The sequence below is a fragment of the Sorex araneus genome, chromosome X (genome assembly GCF_027595985.1).
Source record: "Sorex araneus isolate mSorAra2 chromosome X, mSorAra2.pri, whole genome shotgun sequence".
Taxonomy (NCBI): Eukaryota; Metazoa; Chordata; class Mammalia; order Eulipotyphla; family Soricidae; genus Sorex; species Sorex araneus.
The window spans coordinates 360,624,055-360,641,365 of record NC_073313.1 but is presented as its reverse complement, the minus strand read 5'-3'; the positions used below and the strand labels follow the sequence as shown (position 1 = coordinate 360,641,365).

At 59.3% G+C, this 17,311-nt stretch overlaps 2 protein-coding genes across 3 annotated transcripts in view; one reads left to right on the top strand and one right to left on the bottom strand.

Annotated features, from left to right (window-relative positions):
* Positions 1-11,100, top strand: part of OTOF (otoferlin) — an 83,759-nt gene extending 72,659 nt beyond the window's left edge. For both annotated transcript variants that reach the window (XM_055123215.1, XM_055123216.1), the window contains 14 exons: positions 1,493-1,559; positions 2,866-3,002; positions 3,119-3,253; positions 3,520-3,657; positions 3,900-4,027; positions 4,121-4,291; positions 5,365-5,525; positions 6,022-6,164; positions 6,517-6,605; positions 7,758-7,856; positions 7,978-8,219; positions 8,326-8,504; positions 8,609-8,709; positions 10,736-11,100. In XM_055123215.1, coding sequence (XP_054979190.1) covers positions 1,493-1,559; positions 2,866-3,002; positions 3,119-3,253; positions 3,520-3,657; positions 3,900-4,027; positions 4,121-4,291; positions 5,365-5,525; positions 6,022-6,164; positions 6,517-6,605; positions 7,758-7,856; positions 7,978-8,219; positions 8,326-8,504; positions 8,609-8,709; positions 10,736-10,916 — 1,971 coding nt within the window. In that variant the 3' untranslated portion in view covers positions 10,917-11,100. The remainder of the gene's footprint in view (positions 1-1,492; positions 1,560-2,865; positions 3,003-3,118; positions 3,254-3,519; positions 3,658-3,899; positions 4,028-4,120; positions 4,292-5,364; positions 5,526-6,021; positions 6,165-6,516; positions 6,606-7,757; positions 7,857-7,977; positions 8,220-8,325; positions 8,505-8,608; positions 8,710-10,735) is intronic.
* A 547-nt stretch (positions 11,101-11,647) lies between these two features.
* Positions 11,648-17,311, bottom strand: part of DRC1 (dynein regulatory complex subunit 1) — a 45,974-nt gene continuing 40,310 nt past the window's right edge. Inside the window, exons 14-17 of the mRNA XM_055122191.1 lie at positions 14,353-14,582; positions 12,700-12,837; positions 12,471-12,573; positions 11,648-11,718 (exon numbers count right to left, since the gene is read on the bottom strand). Coding sequence (XP_054978166.1) covers positions 11,662-11,718; positions 12,471-12,573; positions 12,700-12,837; positions 14,353-14,582 — 528 coding nt within the window. The 3' untranslated portion in view covers positions 11,648-11,661. The remainder of the gene's footprint in view (positions 11,719-12,470; positions 12,574-12,699; positions 12,838-14,352; positions 14,583-17,311) is intronic.

The window sequence follows — 17,311 nt, the reverse complement described above, 5'->3', positions numbered from 1 at the left end:
GACCTCTGCGCTGTGCTGAGAGGGACAAGTTGCATTTCTTCAATAGTCCCAAGCGGACCCAGCCATGCCCTCTTCCCTGGACCCCCTAGCCCTGTGTGACGCTCCCTGCCCAGGGTGCAGGCTCAGCTCCCATGGCACTGGGGAGAACAGGTTCTAGGGGACCCATGCACTGGGGGACTCAGAGGACAGTGGGACGACCATCCAGGGTCCCAGCTAAGACCTCATCATCCCATCACTGAGGTTAGAAAAAACACAGTCACATTCTGATTCCAAGGCACTGTACAGTGCACCCAGCCCTGCAGCCGCTCTTACCATCAAGAGAGGCTGGAAAACGTCACGTTTCCACAGTAACTGTGTGCCCAGCAAAACGTCTGAAGAGTGCTGGGGCATATATTGGGCCAACACCTCCTAGACTCCCATTAGCCCAGCTGGAACTTGGCACCCGCCTCTTCCGGTCTCTCCTCCTGTAATTAGCACAGGCCACCAGCAGGTGGCGGTGGGCCATGGATGGGACCTGGGGATTTCACGTCCAAGAGGAGTAGCTATAGAGGGCCAGAAAAGAAAGCACATTTTCTTAGTAATACTTTTCTATATTAAAGAAATAATATTGGGGGCCGGAGCAAAGTGCATCCCTACAGCAGGGAGGGCTCTTGACTTACATGTGGCCAACCTGGGTTCTGTCCCCAGCACCCCATATGGTCCCCAGACCCCTGCCATGAGTGATCCCTGAGCACAGAGCCAGGAATAAGCCCTGAGCACAGCCAAGTGTGCCCCCACAAATAATAATATAACTAAGAATCATTAGAGGAGCTACATGTACATGATATAGATATATATATATATCTATATATATACATATATATACATGATATAGATATGCATATATATATATATATATACATCAATTTTGCAGACATTTCATTTTTGGTCTCATACATGCAGAGCACTCCCATTACACTGAGCCACAGCCACAGCCCAACCCGAAGGGCAATATTTGTTGTTATTTTTGTTGAGTTCTGAATCTTTCCCTTCTCTTAAGGTACTATATTTTTAATTGATGTACAAGTGTTTCGAAGGGAAGTGCTCCCAAGCAGTGCCCTGGGATCGCTCCCTGCCATACTTGGCTGAGAAGTGCTACTCTTTTTTATTTATTTGTTTGGTCTTTGGTCCACACTGGGTAATGCTCAGGGGTTACTTCTGGCGGGCTTGGGGGACCATACGGGATGCTGGGGATCAAACCCGCGTCGACATCGTGCAAGGCAAACACCCTACCCACTATACTATTGCTCAGCCCCAGAGGTGAAACTCTGATATCCCCAAGTGCAATTCATCGTGCTATATCCAGCAAAGGTGCTTCAGCGAGAACATGGCGGATATGGAACCAAATAGAAGCATTTCTGCTTCGGGCAGGGCTGAAGGTTTGAGCCCACAGTCAGGGGAGCAGGTGTCCCCAGGAAACCCACCTTCCCTCCTCCACACCATCTCTTGACAGCAACTACGACAGCAAGAGGCCTCAGGACTTGACTTGGAGGAGAAGGAGGAGCTGGAGAACACAGAGGGTGAGTAGGGGCCCTGGCCTTAGCCCCAACACACACACACACACACACACACACACACACACACACACACTGACTCCCCGCCATTCCCCTTACCCCTCCAGTGGGCCCCTGCAACAGCAGCAGTCAAGAGCCACCCCACAAGACACCCCTTGTCTGCACTGACTTTTGCCCTAGCCAGTTTAGGAAACAGCCACATTAGAGCAAGGGGGACCTCTGAGCATGCTCATCCAGCTCCTTCCAGACCTTTCCATGGAACAGCATATATACATAGTGGAAGGGAAAGACGGTTCTATGGTTACTGGTTACTGGTGTCTTCAGTGCAGGTCTTCTCAGTGCCTTTATTTTTCATTTCTTATTTTGTTGGGGTGCCACCAGGTTGCATGCATGTGAAGCAGACATTTTACCACCGAGCCACATTGCTGCCCCACCTCAGTGTCTTAAATATGCAAGTGTTGGGACAAAACAATAAACAAAGGAAACTCCAACTTACTTGACACAGTGCCCTTTACCTAAAGTGTTCCAGAGGCTGGAGAGAGAGAGAACTGTGGGCAGAAGGGGTGCTTGCCTTGCAGGTGGCCAACCCAGTTTCAATCCCGAGCATCCTGTCTGTCTCCCAAGTCCCGCCACTAGTGATCCCTGAGCACAGAGACAGGAATAAGTCCTGAGCCCTGCTGGATGTGGCCCCCAAATTCAAAACCATAAAATTAAACATTCCCAGGCCCCCGCACCTGATGTTCCATGAAATGCAATTTGAGAACTGTTGCCATAGATCAGGGTTGCTCTCACACCTCAGGTTTTCATTCATGCCAGTGGAAGCTTCAACCTCAGAAACGCCCTGGGCCGCCAGGAACAACTCTGGTTTGTGACACAGTCGATTTTGAATACCGTCTTGGTAGTTGTGCCTTCAAAAGTCATTCACTGTCACCAAATGCTCCACCGACCTACATTCAGTTCCACACCACCCTGGATGGGGTCATGCTCCATCGCTTCAGAACCTGGGTCGTGCTGAGAGACAGCACGGGGTGGAGGCGTTGGCCTTGCAGGCAGTTGCCCCGGCTTGAGTCCCTGTTACTGTCTATGGTCTCCGGGGACCCTTGATCTTCCCAGCCAGCCACACTGTGGGGGACACAGCCACGGCCTTTGTGCCCACACACCATCTGATCTGCCAACACCTGTGTCCCTGCCAGCCAGCATGCCAGGGAGTGCCACATGCATGGCAGAGCTGGGCACGGAGATACGGGTGAGCTGATCAAGCTAGCGGGGCATTCCTGCTCACACCCTGTCCACCTCTTCTCTGCCCGGCCAGGTATGAAGGGGCCGATGAAAGGCAAGGAGAAGGCAAAGGCCTCCAAGGAGGAGAAGAAGAAGAAACTCCAGGGCACTTCCCCAGCCCCGGGCGCTGAGGGCGCAGAGAAGAAGAAAGCCAAGATCGATGAGCTGAAGGTGGGGGTCTGGGAGCAGCCCCCCACGGAGCCTGGGCTGACACGGGGAGCAGCAAATGGGATCTGGTGTTGGCCAGTGGCCGGGCCTCAAGCCCCTGCTGGCCTGGCCTGGCCCAGGTGTACCCCAAGGAGCTGGAGACGGAGTTTGACAACTTTGAGGACTGGCTTCATACTTTCAACCTGCTCCGGGGCAAGACGGGAGACGACGAGGATGGCTCCACGGAGGAGGAGCGCATCGTGGGCCGCTTCAAGGTCCCCTGGGCCCTGACACGTGCCCTTCAGACCCCCCTCAGCCCAGAGACCCCAGTCAGCCGAGCTGATAGGAACAAAAGCACTTTCTTGCTAATGTAAAAAGCGCCCGCCCTGCCCTCCCACCCACGGCCCGCCCACCCCATGCCCAGCGCCCCCATGACCCCCATGAAAAGCTAAGAGCCAGCCCCCATGTCGGTGCCTTGAGTACCACCCGCTGGGCCGTGGGGACGAGCACCCTGACCCTGACGCAGGCCTCCCCGCCACAGGGGTCCCTCTGTGTGTACAAAGTGCCACTCCCAGAGGACGTGTCCCGGGAAACCGGCTACGACCCCACCCATGGCATGTTCCAAGGCATCCCCAGCAACGAGCCTATCAACGTGCTGGTCCGCATCTACGTGGTCCGGGTGAGCGTCTCTTGCCTCTCTGTCACCCACCCCCCCAAACCTCCCAGTCCTCCCGAGGGAAACAAAAAGGAGGAAACCAAGGCCCAGAGAGGGACAGAGATTTGCCCAGGGTCACACAGCAAGCCTCCCGACTCTGATCTGCTGCCCCTACCCTTCCCCATCACGGGATCCTCGGGGACTGGGGCAGAGATGTGAGAAAGGTCTCGGACCTGCTCGAGAACCTGCCCCCTCTCCGACCCCAGGCCACAGATCTGCACCCTGCAGACATCAATGGCAAAGCCGACCCCTACATCGCCATCCGGCTGGGCAAGACCGACATCCGCGACAAGGAGAACTACATCTCCAAACAGCTCAACCCTGTCTTTGGGAAGTAAGCCCTCCCCGCAAGCCCTGCGGTCTCACAGTTCAGCGCCCCCCCCTCACCTGCCACCCCCTCACCCTTCTCCTAACCCTGCCCCGCTAGGTCCTTTGACATCGAAGCCTCCTTCCCCATGGAGTCCATGCTGACGGTGGCCGTGTACGACTGGGACCTGGTGGGCACCGATGATCTCATTGGGGAGACCAAGATTGACCTGGAGAACCGCTTCTACAGCAAGCACCGGGCCACCTGCGGCATCGCCCAGTCCTACTCCTTGTGCGCAGGGCGGGGCCTGATAGGGCGGGGCCTGATGTGGGGCCAATGGGAGAGGCCTGATGGGTGGGGCAGTGGGGCGGGGTTAAGAAGAGGTCCAGTGGGTGGGGCCAAGCGGGAAGGCTTTGTGGGCGGGGTTTAATGGGGCGGGGCCAATGGGTGAGGGCGGAGTCTTGTTGGGTGAGCACTGGAGCGCTGCATTGCGATAAAAATTAGGCTCAAGGCTTGAGAGATAGTGCAGAGGCTCGGACTTAGGGTATTTACCTTTGTTGTCACCCTGGGTCGAATCCCTGACACCCCGTGTGATCCCTGAGCCCTGGCCAGGAGTGGCCGTAAGTGCAGAGTCAGGAGTAAGCTCTGAACACCTGTAAGGGTGTGGCCAGAAAACGAACCAACATAAATAGCAAGGTACCGGACCAGAGAGATTGTACTGTGGGCAAGACGCCCCCAGAAGTGCATGTGGTCCCCTGAGCATCTCCTGGAGTGATACCTGAGCACAGAGCCAGGAGTAAGCCCTGAGCACCGCTGCGTGTGACTCAGAGAACCACCACCATCACAGCAAAGGAACAAAACAAAATTCAGTTTGTGATATGGGAAGACGGACAGATTGTGGTTCTGTCCCAGGCCCAGTGTCTCCTCTCCAGGCTCTCTCTGGGTGCAAATTCCAAGACAAGGAGAGCCAGAGAGCTGCAGGATCACGGAGCCAGCAGGGGGAAAGGAAGCAAGGCCAGAAGTGACAGCCCTGGGCACTAGGAAGAGTCCCCTAGAGTCCCCCGGCAGCCTGGCTCGTCCCTGTCACTGACCGGCTGTGACCTGGCCATGGCCCTTGCCATCTCTGCTTGTCAGTTCCCCCCAAGAGCTACTGGGGTCCCAGGGGTGAGGCCAGGGAGCAGGGGGCGGAGTGGTGGTGGTGGAGGAAGCTGGGTGTTCTTTCTTGGGGACACTGGGTGCAGGAGGCACAAGTCCCCTGCAGACCAAAGCTCACTTGGGCCTGGACACTGGGCGACAGAATTAAGGGGAAGTGGCTGGCCCCAGGTGCCACCAAGCCCCCGCCAGCCCCGGCGCCCCTCCCACAGACACGGCTACAATATCTGGCGGGACCCGATGAAGCCCAGCCAGATCCTGACCCGCCTGTGCAAGGACGGCAAAGTGGACGGTCCCCACTTCGGGCCCCCGGGAAGAGTGAAGGTGGCCAACCGCGTCTTCACCGGGCCCTCAGAGATCGAGGACGAGAACGGTAACGGTGCTGGCGGCCAAGAAGGGACCCACACACCCCCACGCAGGACCTGCAGTCCTCGCCCGGGGCCCCTTTGACGCCCTGCTCTCAACCCTGCTCATCCCCCCCACACCCCACAGTGTTTGCTCACAGCGCCCCCCCCCCCATTTTTAGAGCAGGAAACTGAGGTCCAAGGTCACAGTGACGGGGTGCAATGGCTCCAAGTCTGGCTCTGTCCACTCTCCTTGACCCATGTGGCACTTCCCAGAAAATCAGGTGTCTGGGTGGGAATTTGCCAGGGGCTGAAGCAGGAAGAGGATTCTTCAGCTAGAAACTCAGGACCGTCCTCTGACTCACAGTGCTCAGGGGCCCTCTGGGGCAGCCGGGGGTGTGGATAAGCCACAGCGCTTTCCTCTATGCCTCAGTTTCCCCAGCAGCCAAATAGAGATGGGGGCTGGGGGAGGGTCAGGGCGTCCATCCACGTGCCCCGGGGTCCAGCTGAGCCCGACGCCCACAGGGCAGCGGAAGCCCACGGAGGAGCACGCCGCGCTGTGGGCCCTGCGGCACTGGGAGGACATCCCGCGCGTGGGCTGCCGCCTGGTGCCCGAGCACGTGGAGACACGGCCGCTGCTCAACCCCGACAAGCCCGGCATCGAGCAGGTGGATCCGGGGGCCGCTTGTATTTGGCATCTGTCCCAACCTGGGTCTGTGAAAAGGGATCCTCCTGGGACGGGCTGCACCCCCCACAGCCTGGGAGAACCTCACCCTGTCCTCTTGGTGACCCCAAGCTAGGCGGGTGTCTTTTGCTCGGAGGGAGAATTCCATTGGCTGGGGGGTGGGGAGGGGGCGGGCCCATCCTCAGAAGTGTGATTGGCTGATAGTAATGTCACAGGATTCCTGGCATCCACGGGGGAGGGGGGGGGAACCTGAAGAAACAGGTCCCAAAGGATGGGGAGAGGGAAGAGCTAGACAGAGGGGTGGGTGGGGGGAGACTGCCGTGCCTCTTTCCCAGGGCCGCCTGGAGCTGTGGGTGGACATGTTCCCCATGGACATGCCAGCCCCTGGGACGCCTCTGGACATCTCCCCTCGGAAGCCCAAGAAGTAAGTGGTTGGGGCCCCCCTCTCTGGCCCCTCCCCTCCCCACTGTGTCTTCCTCATGCCCACCCTTCAGGAGAGTTGGGGTGGCCTCTGCTGGGTGTACCCGGCGCCTTTCAGTCGGATGCTCATCCCCACAGACACCTGCACACACATACTGCTGCACCCCCGTGGGCCCCCCACACACACCCACAGTTACTTGCAGGGGAGCCCCCAAAGCCACCCTCTACTCTCTGCTGCCCCCTCCTGGCGACCATTACCCCCTGCCAGGCTTTTGACACACTCCCATGCAGGAAGGGGTGTGCTGAGAAGAAATGAGAGTGGAAAGAGCACCAGGTTAGGAGCTGCACCACCTGCTTGACCCTGGCAAGGTCACCTGGCCTCCCTGGTCCCCAGGTTTCCTGCCTGGAAAGTTCAAGGGGCCTGTCGGCAATCTCTACAATACCCTAAGTGCCAGCAATCAGGGCAAATGGCACAGGCATGCAAGTCACCCAGGCCCCACGCTCAGAGAGACACCCCATGGCTTATTTAAAGGCGACCATGTCACCATGGTCTTAATAGGACTTAATAGTTTTTGTTAGTCAGGAGCCCCGCCTTTCCATTTTGCACCGGACCCCAGAAATAAATGCTGCCTGAAACAGCTCCGGGTCTGCAGCCCGGTGTGCTATTCCAGAATCTCCCACGAGGGGGCGCCCCATGCCACGTGTCAGCGGCGAAGCGATAGGCCAGTTGATTGCCAGCGGACGACTCAGCCACATTCCTGATGGCTGAACACCACCTCAGTCACACCTCAGTACTTAGAGGGGAGAAATCTGCTTTGACGACAAGGCCAGGGACATCCACCGTGGGCTGCGGGTTAAAGGACCACCATCTGCCAGTTCTGAATACACACACTCAGCTGGCCACTGGAAACGGCTCCTGGGCCCCCACCAGTAGCCCCCTAACCCTGCCCGCCCAAATCAGCCCATCCAGGAGTGTCCAGGGGCCAGACTGGCTTCCAGGGACTTCCCCGACCCACCCATCCCTGCTGGGCTCCCTTTTTCCCCCCCGGGACCCTCACCTTCTCCCCATCAGCTTTCCCTGGGGGCCCTGCTCCCAGCCCTCTCCAGCCCCTGCCCCACCCCCGCCCCCTCCGACGGCTGCCCCTCTCCGGCCCAGGTACGAGCTGCGTGTCATCGTGTGGAACACGGATGAGGTGGTTCTGGAGGACGACGACTTTTTCACAGGGGAGAAATCCAGTGATATTTTCGTGCGGGGGTGAGAGAGAGGGCCCCAGGCTGGGGTGGAGGCAGAGGGGCTGTCCCTTCCAGGGGGGGCAGGGAAGGTGGATCATGCCCGGGTGACCGAGGCTGGAGCAGGCGGCCGTCCGTCCCCGCAGGTGGCTGAAGGGCCAGCAGGAGGACAAGCAGGACACCGATGTGCATTACCACTCCCTCACGGGCGAGGGCAACTTCAACTGGCGCTACCTGTTCCCCTTCGACTACCTGGCGGCCGAGGAGAAGATCGTCATCTCCAAGAAGGAGTCCATGTTCTCCTGGGACGAGACGGAGTACAAGATCCCCGCGCGCCTCACCCTGCAGATCTGGGACGCCGACCACTTCTCGGCTGACGACTTCCTGGGTGCGTGGTGGGGTGGGGAGGCGGGAGCCAAGGGGGCACCATGAGGGGCTGTGTGTGGGGACTCCCCTCCCCCCATCTGCACGGCTGACCCCAGCGGCTGTCACAGGGGCCATCGAGCTGGACCTGAACCGATTCCCACGCGGCGCCAAGACGGCCAAGCAGTGCAGCATGGAGATGGCCACGGGGGAGCTGGACGTGCCGCTCGTGTCCATCTTCAAGCAGAAGCGCGTCAAAGGCTGGTGGCCGCTCCTGGCCCGCAACGAGAACGATGAATTTGAGCTCACGGTGGGCCGACGCACTTGAGGCCGCGGGCAGGGTGGGGCCGGGTGGGGAGCCCGCCCCCCACCAGAGCCCTGAGCATTGGGCCCGTCCTGCCCTGTTCTCTGCAGGGCAAGGTGGAAGCTGAGTTGCATCTGCTGACAGCCGAGGAGGCCGAGAAGAACCCGGTGGGCCTGGCCCGCAACGAACCCGACCCGCTGGAGAAGCCCAAGTGAGTGCCCGCTCCGCCGGCCCCTTCCCGAGCCTCAGTATCCCTGCCCAGGCGCCTCCCCGCTGCCTGGCCCTCCGGGGAATGTGGGGCACCCCCTTCCTCGGCCCCAGGCGGGAGCTGGGCTTACCGAGCGCACTGCCTTCCCGGTTGGGCCCCAGGCAGCGCCTGCCGCAGTAGCACGGGGGCCCCTGGGCCCCACCCCTCATCCTCTGTCCTCTCTGCCTGCTCGCTCCACTCCTCCCGCGGTGCCAGCCGGCCCGACACCAGCTTCATCTGGTTCTTGAACCCGCTCAAGTCTGCCCGCTACTTCCTGTGGCACAGCCACCGCTGGCTGCTCCTCAGGCTGCTGCTGCTGGCGCTGCTGCTCCTGCTCCTCGCTCTGTTCCTCTACTCCGTGCCCGGCTACCTGGCCAAGAAGCTCCTGGGCGCCTGAGCCCGGCCGCCGGCCCCGGTACTCCCCGCTTCCTCCTCTCGAGCCGCAGCACATGTGAGACTCACAAGCACGGCACAAGTGCACACGCATGCCCATCCCCACACAGAAGCGGTCACACACGGATAGGTGCACGTGCATACATGCAAGTGTACACGGCCAGGAGCACACATGAGTGTGCACACAGGGCAGTTACACGCATGTGCACGCTCATCCGCACACAGATGTACACGTGTATTCACACGTGTGCACACAACAACACACACCACATTCACATACAGCGACTGTTCATCTTTCCAGCCCAGAGCTGGAAATGACTGTTGGACACTTTTTGTTTGCTTTGGTTCTTTTTGGGCCATACCTGGTGGTGCTCAGGGCTTACTCCTGGCTCTGCTCTCAGGGATCACTCCTGGCAGAGCTTGGGGCACCCTATGGGGTGCTGGGGATTGACCCTGGGTTTGCCATGTGCAAGGCAAGCACCCTACCCATTGTAGTATCTTGCCGGCCCCTGTAATACACTTTTTTCATACAGTAGGGCTGATTGGCTAGGTGACCCTAGGGCAAGATGAAGTGACTTGCTTCAGGTCACCTAGAAAATGAGGGGGGAGCAGGGACCTGACCTCCCAATTCCAAATTGCCAATCCAGTGCTCCCAGCTCACAGATGCCCAGCACTTCCTCTGGTAGCTGGAAGCTGGCACAGAGGAAAGCCTTGGCCAGGGCTTGGTGGCTTGTCCAGTCTAGTTCCTGCCAGGCCTCGCTCCCAGCCGGAGCCCCTCCAGGTCCTGCGTGCTGAAATACTCCTTCCTTCCTTCCTTCCTTCCTTCCTTCCTTCCTTCCTTCCTTCCTTCCTTCCTTCCTTCCTTCCTTCCTTCCTTCCTTCCTTCCTTCCTTCCTTCTTTCCTTCCTTCCTTCCTTCCTTCCTTCCTTCCTTCCTTCCTTCCTCCCTCCCTCCCTCCCTCCCTCCCTCCCTCCTTCCCTCCCTCCCTCCCTCCCTCCCTCCCTCGCCTCTGGGAACCTGCCTACAGGGAGGGTCAGGAGCTCCTCCAGCCTCCCTTCACCCGTCCCTACCCATATGGACCAAGGAAAGAGGCTGGGGCTGGTCTTGCCCCAGTGGGATGGGCCGCCCCATGAGCTGTGTCCTGTGCTGTTGGCCAGGATCGGCCTGCTCCATTCTCCAGTCTCTCTCTCCACACTTTACGAGCCGTGCTCAGGTGACGGTGGGGGGAAAGGGAATCTGGGGTGCACCCAAATTAGGCCGAGGTGGAGGAGCAGTGTTCTGGGAGCAAGACCTAGATGGCGCTGGGCAGTCGCCCCTTAGAGGCTAAATGTTCAGATCGCCTGGGGTAGGCTGTGTCCACAGAGGGGCGCCCCCCACCCCCACTACCAGAAGCTACAGGGCTGCCCCGCTCCCAGAATGCCCTGGGGGTCTCAGGAAGAGCCTGGGGGCAGAGGGTCTGACCACCCCACCCAAGTCTGATCCCCAGCCCCGCCTGACCCCCCTACACCACGGGGTGTACCCCCCACCCAATAATAAGAGAACAGGCGGGGGAGCCAGACGCCAGCAGGGCAAGGTCTGACCCCGCCGCCCTCCGCAGCCGGCCCGACACAGCCTTCGTGTGGTTCCTGAACCCGCTCAAGTCCATCAAGTATCTCATCTGCACGCGCTACAAGTGGCTCATCATCAAGGTGGTGCTGGCGCTGCTGGCGCTGCTGATGCTGGGCCTCTTCCTGTACAGCCTCCCCGGCTACATGGTCAAGAAGCTGCTGGGGGCCTGAGAGTGGGCCCGGCCCGGCCACGCCCCGCCCCGGCCACGCCCAGGCCCCGGCCCGGCCCGGCCCGGCCCGGCCACGCCCCGCCCCCTACCTGCCACGCCCCCAGCCCGGCCACACCCCGCCAGGCCACGCCCCCGGAGCCGGGCGGGGCCTCGCCTGGTCCTTCTATGCGTGTGATTGTTCCCAATAAAAGCAAGCGAAGACTGGCCTGCAGGGCTCTGTGCCCCCTCTCGCTTCTTCCCCTTCAGGGACCTCTTACCAGAGCTGGGGGCACAGCAGGGTGGACCTGGGGGTGGACCTGCTGTGCTGGCTGCTCAAGTGCCCCCCCTGGCAGTCCCTTGAGAACACGCTCTGGGACACTGAATACAAACTGGGGGTCTCGAGGCTGGTTGGGGGGAGCTGAGGGCTGAAGGGGCTGAGGTGTGGGGGAGGGGGGCGCGCAGTCATGGGCAGTCACTTCATTTCGGGGCACTTTATTAAACAGGTGCTTTCAGCCCGAGTCTGAGGGTGCTCCTGTGCTCCAGCCTCGCCCCCAGCACCCCCGGAGAGACGCGGGGACCCCCTAGACCATGCCTGTTCTCACCCCACAATCCGGCTCGGGGACCCAGTGCAGGAACAGACTCAGCACGAGGCTCTGGCAGTTTTATTTATGAGTCCCGGGTACAGGAACAACCCCACCCCCACCCACCGCATTGGGGGCAGCCCGTGCCCCCCTCACCCCCTACCCCCCACCCCCCACCCTTTGGCGCTATGTTGAGGGTTTCCCGAACACCTGAGTCGGGGGAACCTGCAGCTCAAAGTTGATCTGGAAAAGAAAGAGGGGGAGGTCTCCGCTGTGCCGGGGTCTCCCTACCCACAAGCCCCCGCTTCCTCTGGAAGATGCCGCGCTCCTTCCTAGCCTCGGGCGGGGGGACCAGTCTTCACCCTGTCCCTCTGCACAGGCCCTGTCGACCCGCTGCCTGCTGCCCCCCCACATCTGAGCCCTGACCTCGCAGCTGACCCCCGGGTGCGTGGCCTGGGCTGCCTTCCATCACCTCCCTCACTGCCCTGCAGCAGGCCAGGGCCCCGAGCAGAGCAAAGCCTGGTACCCACAGGGGGCTCAGTGCTCAGGGCTCACTGTGGCACCATCTCCCAGCTTAGACCCCTCTCCCGAGAGGAGGGGAGCCCGTATGTGGGAGCGGGGAGCTCTGGGGAGCTCTCGCAGGCTTTGCCGCCATGAACAAGACCCAAATTCCCAGGCAGACAAGGGTGAGCGCCCAGGGCCACTGCCCCAAGCCCCAGTGGGCCAGGCCAAGCCCAGAATCCCAACTGCTTTGACTACTATAGGGCCCCTGCCCTCCCCTCCCACACCCCTGCTGCCCCCTCCCACACCCTGATGCCCCCTCCTGTGCCCCTGCTGCCCCCCTCCCACACCCTGATGCCCCCTCCTGTGCTCCTGCTGCCCTCCTCCTGCACCCCTGCTGCCCCCTCCCGCACCCCTGCTGTCTCCCTCCCAAACCCTGCTGCCCGCCCTTTATGGCCCTGCCCTCCCCTCCAGCACCCTGCACCCCTGCCCACCTTGGCGCTCAGGTAATGCTGCAGCAGCGCCTGCAGCTCCGAGTTCTGCAGCTCCACGCCCTGGTTCTCCTGCAGCAGTTTGAACCGCTGTGTCAGGATGCGGCTGCGGGGACACACCTGTCAGGGGTGCCACCTCCATCCTCTCCCGCCCCCGCCCCCTCACCTGCCCCAAACGCCCCGAGCCAGCCGTCAGGGAGAGTGTGGAGTGCCGGGAGGGGGCCGTCCTCACTGGTACTTCTCCAAGGCCATGTACAGGGCGTCCCAGAGCCTCTGCGTGCTGTCCGGGATGACGGTGGCCAGGGCGTTCCAGTACTCAGAGTCCTTGGTGCTGTCGCGTTCATACTTCCTCACTGGGGCCTGTATGTCCCTGCAGGTGACGCCACTCCACTGTCCCCGCAGCCCATGCCTGGTACAGCCCAGTCCCCCCAGGCCGTCCGTGATGGCCCTGTCCTCGGTCCCCACCACTAGGCGCCCCCAGGCCCCCTCAGCCGGCCTCTCTGGCTTTACTTCCTGTGCCCGTTTCTCCCCGACCCCCCATTGCAGCATGCCCCCTGCTCTAGAAAAGCTTCAGCCGGGGCCCCCAGGACCCCCTCCCTAGACTCTCCCTGGACCTCGCTGTCCCTCCTGAAGCCACCTGAACTCTTTCAGAGCAAGGCAGGTGGCCTGCACAGGACACCGGGTTCAACCTGGGCATCGCATGTTCCCCAAGCACAGAGCGGGCAGGGCGTCTGAGCACAGGGCAGGGAGGGTGTCTGAGAGCTGGGCGAGGAGGGCGTCTGAGCACTGTGGCAGGCAGGGTGTCAGAGCGCAGGGCGGGGAGGGTGTCTGAGAGCTGGGCGAGGAGGGCATCTGAGCACAGGGCGGGGAGGGTGTCTGAGAGCTGGGCGAGGAGGGCGTCTGAGCACTGAGGCAGGCAGGGTGTCAGAGCGCAGGGCGGGCAGGGCACCTGAGCGCTGAGTGGGGAGGGTGTCTGAGCGCAGGGTGGGAGGGCACCTGAGCGCTGAGCGGGGAGGGCATCTGAGCACAGGGCGGGGAGGGTGTCTGAGAGCTGGGCGAGGAGGGCGTCTGAGCACTGAGGCAGGCAGGGTGTCAGAGCGCAGGGTGGGAGGGCACCTGAGCGCTGAGCGGGCAGGGCGTCTGAGCACAGGGCGGGAGGGTGTCAGAGCACAGAGCGGGCAGGGCACCTGAGTGCTGAGCGGGGAGGGCATCTGAGCACCACTGGGCACGGCCCCCAAACAAACCATTTTTTTTGTGATCCAAGAAGAGACCGGGTGCGGGGGCCGGAGCGGCGGCAGAGTGGGAAGGGGCGTTTGCCTTGCACGCGGCCCACCCGAGTTTGATCCCGGGCAGCCCACGTGGTTCCCCGAGTCTGCCAGGAGTGACCCCTGAGCGTGGAGCCAGGAGTAAACCATGAGTACCAACGGGTGTGACGACGCCCCCCTCAGGAAAAGAGAAAACATAAAAACCACTCGCCCTCGCCCCCACCCACCCCTGCTCAAAACCCTTTCTTGGCTTGAGCCCGTTCCAGAGTAGGGCAAAGGGCGGGCACTCGGCAGGGCCCCACGCCCGGCTGCCCGTCCTGCTGGCCCATGGCACCCTGGGCCATGACTGCTGCCCGCTGGGACTGCCTGGTGCGCCTGTGCCCTCTGCCCACTCTGCCCACCCTGTGGACCAATAGTGGAGCTCAGGGCACAGACCACCCTCAGCCTGCACCAACCGTCGCTCTGAGCACAGGGGGCACCCGCAGGGGGCCTACACAGAGCAGAGCCCCCAGAGTGCTGAATGAACGGGGTTCACGGATGCACCAGGGGCCTGCCCCGCCTCCACTGCATGCCCACTGCACGCCCACCCCGCCCAGCAGCCCCCCAGCATCGGCACCCACCTGGGCTCCTTCATGCCCATCACAAAGGCCCTCAGGATCTTGAGGACATCGTTGGGGTGGATAAGCCAGGGAGGAGGGGTGCTGGGGGGCTCCTCCTTCTCCTCAGAGTCCTCTCGCAGTTCCCCGTCTTCCACAAGGCTCAACCGCTCCTGCTCCCCCTCCTGGCCTTCCTCTGACGTCAGGCTCAGGCTCGGGCGGCCCTCGCTGAGGGGCAGTTCCTGGGAGGAGCGCTGGAGAGAGGAGCAGAGTGACCTCGGGTGAGGCTGCTGGAGCATGAGTGATCGAACCCGCAGAAACAGGCACGACAAAGGCAAGATAAGCACATGGGCACCGGGAAGGAAGTGGTGGGAAAGGAGCCCGGGAGAGGCACTGGGGGACCAGAGCAGGTCAAGATTCTGCTGGGGGAGGGGGGGCGGGAGCCAGCCGGGGGGCTGGAGCAATAGGTAGGGGTAGGGCGTTTGCTTTGCATGCGGCAGACCCAGGTTCGATTCCCAGCATCCCATATGGTCCCCTGAGCATCCCCCAGGAGTAACTCCTGAGTGCAGAGCGAGGAGTAACCCCTGAGCCCTATCCGGTGTGGCCCCCTGCCTCCCACACCAGAAAAAGCACCTGTTTCTCTATCTGGGCTCCTGTTGAACCCGCTGTTCCTTTCCTTGAGGGGCGGATAGCACACACGATAGAAACATCCTTTAGGATCATCATGTAAGTTCAGTTTTCACTGTTTAATGGAAATCTTCCTCCTATTCCATCTTGCCACTCACACAACCTTTTCCCCCCAGGCCAGCCATGTCGTTTCTCATGCCTCTTACGAAAAAATGTTTTAGGGGCCAAGCAAGGACCACAGGGAGGGAGTTTGTCTTGCATGCAGCCAACCTGGGTTCAACCTCTGGTACCCCATAGGGTTTCCCCTCCCCAAGAGTTGCCAGGAGTGATCCCTGGGCAGAGCCAGGAGCAAGCCCTGAGCATTACCTGATGAGGCCCAAACCCTACGCCCACCCCCCCCAAAAAAGAAATACTTTTATAGGGGAGCTTTGGTTAAATAATTTAGAAAAAACATTTTTTGGTTTTTGGGGCCACACCTGGTGGTGCTCAGGGGAGAATCAAACCCAGGTGAGCTGCAGGTAAGGCAAGCACTCCACCTGCTGGGTTATCGCCCTGAATAAAGAAATACTTTATCCCTAAAACCCACCACTCTCTTCCCACACATTTTTATGACAATGACACGCCACTCCAAGAAATTTCGCATCTTGCTCCATCAGCAGTAAACCCTGGCCATCTCCTCACACAGAGACGGGTCTCAGGGATGCTGGGTCCAAACGTTATTCACTTGACTTCTTGGCAACAGGGGGTTTGCGGGGTTCCCATCCTTGGCCATTCTGGACAATGCTGTCGTAGCTAAGCATCAGTCACTGAAAAAATGCCTTGAAGGCGCCCTGAGAGTGAAATGTTATATAAAAATATGTATATAGTATATAATATTACACTAAATTGGCATATTTAAGTCAGTGTAATCAATTTTTAAATGTGTAATGTACATGTTTTTGTTTGTTCACTTTTGGGCCACACCTGGTATTACTCAAGGTTTACTCCTGGTTCTGCACTTAGGGATCTCTCCTGTTGGTCTCTGGGGACCATATGGGATGCTAGGAATGGAACCAGGTAGGCTTTGGACAAGGCAAGAGCCCTATCCACTGTGCTACTCCTCTGGCCCCAAGTGCATTCTATACATTATATGAACTATTTTGTACCCTGATGGAAAGAAGAACTTGCTAGTTAGGCTGCACACTTAATGGTGAATAATTTTCACTGTATTCTGAGTCTTTTGCCATATCATAGTGGTTAACTATAATATAGTGATTAACCATAGGGTTCATTGGTCAAATAGTGTGCTTTTTGGGGGATGGAGCAATAGCACAGCGGGTAGGGCGTTTGCCTTGCACGCGGCCGATCTGGGTTCGATTCCCAGCATCCCATATGGTCCCCTGAACACCGCCAGGGGTGGTTCCTGAGTGTAGAGCCAGGAGTAACCCCTGTGCATCGCCAGGTGTGACCCAAAAAGAAAAAAAAATAGTGTGCTTTTTTTTTGGAGGGGTGGTTTTTGGGTAACACCTGGCAATGCACAGGGGTTACTCCTGGCTCTGCATTCAGGAATTACTCCTGGCGGTGCTCAGGGGACCATATGGGATGCTGGGAATCGAACCCGGATCGGCCGCATGCAAGGCAAATGCCCTACCCACTGTGCTATTGCTCCAGCCCCCTCAAATAGTGTGCTTTTGAGTAATAATTTCTCCAGAAGATTGTAAGTTATATATGAGAGTAAATTTTAGTAAACTTTTATTAGTTATTACTTAAGTTGCTTATATTATATTAGACTAGCCTTTTAAAAAGTTCTTAGTCATTTGCTCTTTAGAAAATTTTCACTATCCTGGGCTGGCGTGATAGCACAGCCAGTAGGGCGTTTGCCTTGCATGTGGCCGACCCGGTTTCGATTCCTCTGCCCCTCTCAGAGAGCCCAGCAAGCTACTGAGAGTATCTCACCTGCACGGCAGAGCCTGGCAAGCTACCTGTGGCATATTCAATATGCCAAAAACAGTAACAAGTCTTACAATGGAGACGTTACTGGTGCCCGCTCGAGCAAATCGATGAGCAATGGTATGACAGTGATACAGTGACAGTGATTATAAATTATTTATCACTTCACTTGTATCACTTGTCTTCCCGTTGACCTTCGATTTGCTCAAGCGGGCACCAGTAATGTCTTCATTTGTCCCTGTTGCATGCTAGTGTAGCTCAATGATATCTGCTCACTCCAGGGACAAGAAGTGCCTCAAACCGTTCATTCAGGGTTTTGACGAAGAAGTCTGACCATCTCGTTGATGGGCAGCCACTTGGTCTTTTGACGTCCCGTGGAATCCAGCCGGTAACAGCTCTAGTCCAGCGGTCATCTCTGAATAGAATT